Source organism: Equus caballus, chromosome 1 (genome assembly GCF_041296265.1).
Source record: "Equus caballus isolate H_3958 breed thoroughbred chromosome 1, TB-T2T, whole genome shotgun sequence".
In the NCBI taxonomy this organism is placed as follows: Eukaryota; Metazoa; Chordata; class Mammalia; order Perissodactyla; family Equidae; genus Equus; species Equus caballus.
The window spans coordinates 187834713-187840712 of NC_091684.1; the positions used below are offsets into that span (position 1 = coordinate 187834713).

At 40.6% G+C, this 6000-nt stretch overlaps 1 protein-coding gene across 1 annotated transcript in view; it reads left to right on the forward strand.

Moving 5' to 3' along the window:
• TTC6 (tetratricopeptide repeat domain 6) overlaps positions 1-5736 on the forward strand; it is a 188494-nt gene extending 182758 nt beyond the window's left edge. Inside the window, exons 31-32 of the mRNA XM_023622813.2 lie at positions 4503-4728; positions 5174-5736. Coding sequence (XP_023478581.2) covers positions 4503-4728; positions 5174-5310 — 363 coding nt within the window. The 3' untranslated portion in view covers positions 5311-5736. The remainder of the gene's footprint in view (positions 1-4502; positions 4729-5173) is intronic.
• Positions 5737-6000: the final 264 nt, after the last annotated feature.

Consider the following 6000-nt stretch of genomic DNA (forward strand, 5'->3'; position numbering starts at 1 on the left):
GGAAGAGGAGTGGGGAGGAGGTCGTTGATGACTCTGGCAGGAACATCGTTGGAGTAGCAGTGGAGGCAGAGCTTTGAAGGGAAAGGGTTGTGGAGAAAATGTGAGGCAAAGAATTGGACTGTTCAAATGTTTCAAGAAATTCTTCAGGGGCGGGCCTGTGGCCGAGTGGTTAAATTTGCATGCTCCACTTCAGTGGCCCAGGGTTTTGCTGGTTCGGATCCTGGGCAAGGACATGGCTCCGCTCATCAGGCCATGCTGAGACGGCGTCCCACATAGCACAACCAGAGGGACCTAGAATATGCAACTATGTACTGGGGAGGTTTGGGGAGAAGAAAAGAAAAAAGAGGAAGATTGGCAACAGCTGTTAGCTCAGGGCCAATCTTTAAAAAAAACAAAAAACAAAAAACAAATTCTTCTGTGAAGAGAATTAGTGAAATGGGAGTAATAGCCAGAGTGAGGTAAGAAGTTCTTATTTTTTATTTTTTTAAATATGAGGAATATTGATTCATACTCCTGTGTTAATGAAAGGATCTAGAAGAAAGAGAGAAATTGTTGGTGTAGGAGAGAGTGGCGGGGATAATTAGGATCAAGATCTCTGAGAGTTTGATGAGGTTGAAGTGTGGAAGTTGCAGGGGTGGCCTCTGCAGGGAGCAGGACACTCTGTCCATTATGTCACGAGGGAAGGCAGAGAGTTGGGGCACAATCGTATGGAGATTGGTAGATTTTGATGGTGGGCTTTGCTATGGACATATTTTCTCCATGGCAAACAAGTATCAGTTATCAGTTAAGAGTGAGCGTGGGCAGTTGAAAAGGGGGACAGGGTGGCTAGGAGTTTTGAAGAGAAAAGAGAAAATGTGAAATAATGTTTTTAGAGAGTGGTAGGGTGAACACACTAGGGAAGGGTCGTAGGATTACCAGACAGCATTAAGTTCTCATTTTAGGTTTGTGGGTAGGAATTTAAAGTGAGATCTTGACTCTATGCTGCTTTGTGCATAATTCTTTCCCTACCGGTTGAGTACTGCCTTGGGTCGCTCTACAACTGTTTCTCTGTGTCGATCTCTTATCTCCTCACTCCAATGAGACTGTAAGCTCTTTAGGGCCAGGAGTTATGCTCTTCCTTCTTCTCCCTACATTTCCTTACTCAGAACACCCAACTATACCCATGGCTTACTCCATGTCAGCCTGCACCTTTCTTCTGAGCTCGTAACTCATGTATACCACCAGTCACTAAAATTGGATATTTTATAAGTGCATTAGAGCCCAAACTGAGTTGATCTTTATAACCTCTACCCCTAGTCCAGCTCTTCTTGGTATAAACCCTTCCCCAATTCAAGATGTCATCTTCCATAAAGTCACCTGAGTAAAAAATCAGTGTCAGCTATAACTTTCTCTTCATCACCCTCCTTCATCTAATCCGTCATCTCATCTTATCAGTTTTGCTTCTTCATTTTTTCTCAAATATGTCCGCTCTATTCTGTTTCTACTGCTGTTGCCTTGGCTTGGCTTTTTTCTTCCCAAAGTTAGATCATAACCCTAACAGCTTGCTGACCCCTGTGATGAGCCTGGTTGACTTCAGTGGTGAAGCTAGATGGCGGGACAGAGAGTTATCAAAGGTTTGATTCTGTTAGGCGTGAAGGAGATTGTCGTAGCTCAGATCTCAGTGAACAGCTGGGAGGTTACTATTTTCCCAGGCTGACAATTGGGTCTATTGCCTTCAACTTCATCAAGCTCAGAGCACTCTCTGGCTAGGTCCTAGCAAGGTTTCTCCACATCACAGAGTTAGTTAATGAGATTAAGACAAATGCAATGCCCAGGGCAATTTTCTGTTTCCATGAATGTCTGAGATCCTCATGAGGGGGAGACCCTCGCCTTCTAAACTTGTCTTTAATAACTCTGTGGGCATCGTGTGCAAAACTTTTTGGTTAGATCCAAAGGTAGTTTGATCTTTAATTTTTTTTTTTTTAGTATGGGTCTATTTCCTCCAAACTGGGGACACATAAGCTGGGCAAATATTTTACCTAAAAAGTGTCCACTCCTCTGTCTTGATATCCTGGATGTGTAGGATTCACAGAGCACCCTTCCTCCAGAGACAAGCAGACTTCGAGAACAGTCATTCAGCTGTGTGAGGGTGCTCTAGGGTCCCTCAGCAGATCCCGTAATCTCTAGAGGGTGAAAACATGTATGTGTTCTGGCTTCTTATAGCGTTAGTTAGTGACTTAATGATTTTTAACCACCTTTGGACGGGCTACGTGCATGCATCTTGAACTACAGGTGACTTTTAAAAAATAACTGGATCTGCTTTCTAATTAAGTATGGATATGAGAGTATTAGATCAAGTGTTAAAAAATCAGGGCCCTCCATTGTGGCAGGTGTCTCTGGCCTCTAGTCGCGTCACCATTAATACTCCTATACTGCAAGGAACCCCGTTACATTTATAGGCGTTCATCTTCTAAGTCACGTACTTTGGAAGCTATGATAGACAGTTAATGTTCAGAGTTAAGCACATTATTGTGTTTCACTGAGTGCTCTTCTCTTAGCTGAAGCAGGCATTTGCTCCTACCTGATTGAAGTCATGCTTCTCTGATGTAGAATAGCGTGGCCTTTATTGATCGATCATTTATTGGCGAATTAAAATGAAGCCTAAATTACTTTTTGAAGAAAGCCTTGGCCCTGCTTTGAGTTACTCCCTTGCCTCATTTCTGACGATTGTGAGTCCAGCCTTCTGTTCAGGAGTAAATTCTCTTTGAGCTCTTCACAGAAGGATGTCAATTCTGCTGCCGCCTTAACAGATCCTTAAACTGCACTTATCTGCAGCATAGAGTAGTTCTATCAGGGGAGAGATGGGTTATACAATCTCGATCTAATTGCCTCTCAAAAGGCAGAGGCAGCAAAGTTCATGGAGTGTTAACTGGGGGCTATGTTGTGTCTTCATCTGTAGACACTGAGAAAGAATGACTTAATAATAATTGATTGAGTCCTACTGTATTCTGGATATCGTTCTCAGTACTTTACATATTACCTCACTTGTCCTCAAAGCAACACTGGAAGTAGAGTTCTATTTGTTACCTCCATTCTACAGATGAGAAAACTGAGGCAAAAGGAGCTTTAGTTACTCACCTAAAGACAGATATTAAGTGGTAGAGCCAGGATTTGAACCCGGAAATCTGGCTTCTTGGTCTGGGCTCCTGGCCACCATGCTATCTGTGTTTCATTTCACCCATGACGGAAGTGAATTGAAGGCAAATCCCTGGGAAACATAGAGAAAAGTAGTTCAGTGGAGGAGACCGAGAGAAAATGATCAGAGAGGTCGGAGAAAAGCCAGGGAGACACCCTGTCCCAAGAACAGAGAGAGTTTTAAAAAGGAAGGAGAGATCAAGAGTGTCCATGCCACAGAGACGTCATGAAAGAAAAGAACTAGGAAATGTCCACGGGGCTTGATGACATCTGCAGACTTAACAAGAGCAGAACTCACAGAACAGGGGGAGGCAGGTGGAAGCAACACTGTGGTGTGTTGGAAAAAACCGAGTGGGAGGGACTTGGAGAGAACAAGCCATATTATTAAAAATGACCTTTCCTTTAAGGTAAGTTTTAAAGTAGGAGCCAAATTTTCATCCATCGTGGAGTTAGAGGAGAGATTGCTGCCTTGAGTAGTAGATGTCGAATCAGCACCTGCTGCTGTTTGTGGTGAAGGGTCAGTTTTTTAAAAAAAATTTCCGATAAGTTGTTGATTAATACATTGCTAAAACAATAAAAATGAGTTACTAGAAGTATGTTCATGTGCTGCCATGTCACAGCCACGTCAAAATGCTGTAGAAGTTACTGATAGTTCACTCTCAGTTTCTGTACTTACCTCTGGGCTGACCTGTAAGCAAATGATTCTCCAACCAAGACCCCAGTACTGGTCTACAGACCACACTTTGAAGGGTCCCTTCCAGCTCAGTGATGAGTAACGAATAATCTAGAGTCTTTGGTCTTCTTGACAAGCTATTTTTTTTCTCTCTCTTCCTTCTTCATAACTTTTCATAGTGTAACTGAGTTTTTATCCCTTTTCGGTATTGTTTAGAACCTTATTTTTAAAATTTATTTCTCTTGCTAGCACTTAGATACTCTGCTTTTACATGAAAAAAATTTAATTTTCTAGCATATTTTATCTTCTTGTTGGGACCTTTTCTAATCCATAATCTACCTTTTTCTGGTGCAGTGCGGGATGTGGGATTGGAGGGGCGGGGAGTGGAGCGTGTCACCGCAGCAGGGAGGAGCGCCCTATCACTCACAGTATCTAGATTTGCTGACACACGGTGATAACGAGAAGCAGACCAACTCTTGGCAAGTTTTAATATCATATTTTGTGTTCCTTGTCGTCATTTGCCGGGATGACATGCTTCCGCCGCCCCCTTGGTACCTCGCTGGCCTTAATTTTAAATTAAGAGTAAAAGTACTTCAAATTGCTATACAGCTGCCAATTAAAATACATTCAAATTATCTTATCTTCACATTTACAGGCCAGTGACTACTTCTCAAAGGCTTTAAAATTTGATCCAGAAAATGAATATGCTACCATGAATCGAGCTATTGCAAATACAATATTAAAGAAATACAAAGAAGCAGAAGAAGATTTTGCAAATGTAGTTAAAAACTGCCCCTCTTGGGCTGCAGTATATTTTAACAGAGCACACTTGCACTGTTGCTTAAAGCAGTACGAGCTGGCTGAGGGAGACCTAACTGAAGGTGTGTGCTTTTTGTAATTGTTTGGGTAGGAATACAGTGCTTGAGGGGCTTATTTTAGATAACAAAAGATGAAAATGATCAGGTCTATTGGTCTGGATAAACTTACATAGGAATTAATGTTTTTATAGATCATATCTTTAATGTAATCAATATAAATTCCTTTATGCCATAACTTAAAGCATGGGTGAGCTGAGATATAAAAAATTATTGGGGAAACCATCCACAAGCAATGCCAGCCTTTCAAAGAAAGACGTTGTGTTGTGTTTCCCCAACTTAGTTTTCTGAGATTCGATGTATTTAATTTGACTAAATAATTATGCACATTTGAAGAAAGATGTTTTCAAATAAGTGATACTAAAGTTCTTACGAAATTTTATTTTTTAAAAAATGAGACTATTTTCCAGTGCCAGCATAAAACATGTCTTGAAATGTTTTTCTTTTACAGCCCTGTCTTTGAAGCCTAACGATGCTCTGGTGTATAATCTTAGAGCAGAAGTTCGTGGCAAAATCGGGCTGATCGAGGACGCTATGGCTGACTATACCCGAGCGCTCGATCTGCAAGAATATGGCTCAGTGATATGATTGCATAGACTGGCTTCTGGCGTGGTTCACACAGCTCTTCTTCCAGAAATCGAGACTCATTTGTTGTTTAAAAGATGACACTATCTTCATTGTCGTATTCATTATATTTTGTTATCTGTGTAACCCTTTAATACATTTTAACAATACATTTATGTTCTATATAAATTATAAAACTTTCAGATCATTTTCTGCATATTTGGAATAACTAAAAAATGAATTTCTTCATAAGCTGCAGAATTTAAGTGAGTATTTCTTAAGGAATATCAACACTTTAAACATTTTCTTTAAAGTAAAATAACTCCTTTTGAAATACTACTGCATGGTTGTAGAAGATGTGGCATCGACCTTTTCATCAATACCTACTCATAACATATTTAACAGTCTCCAGATTAAAAACAATAAATATGGAGCCCATGGCTATAGAAAGATCGAAGTCAAGTACATTTCCTCTCTCTTCCTCTAAACAATATCTCTACAGGCCTGTATTCTTCCATCAGATAAACGTGCCTCTTTCACGTGGTGCCTCCCTTCCAGGACAGCATCCAGGAACATTTCGAGCATCCCGCTTCCTTGAGATAGTTCCCTCCGCCGCTTCAATGCAAATTTCATAAACATATATAAAAAATCTGTACACACTTAAAATTAGTGCTTCGTAGAAGTTAGCAAGTAAAAATAAAACAGCTAAAAATT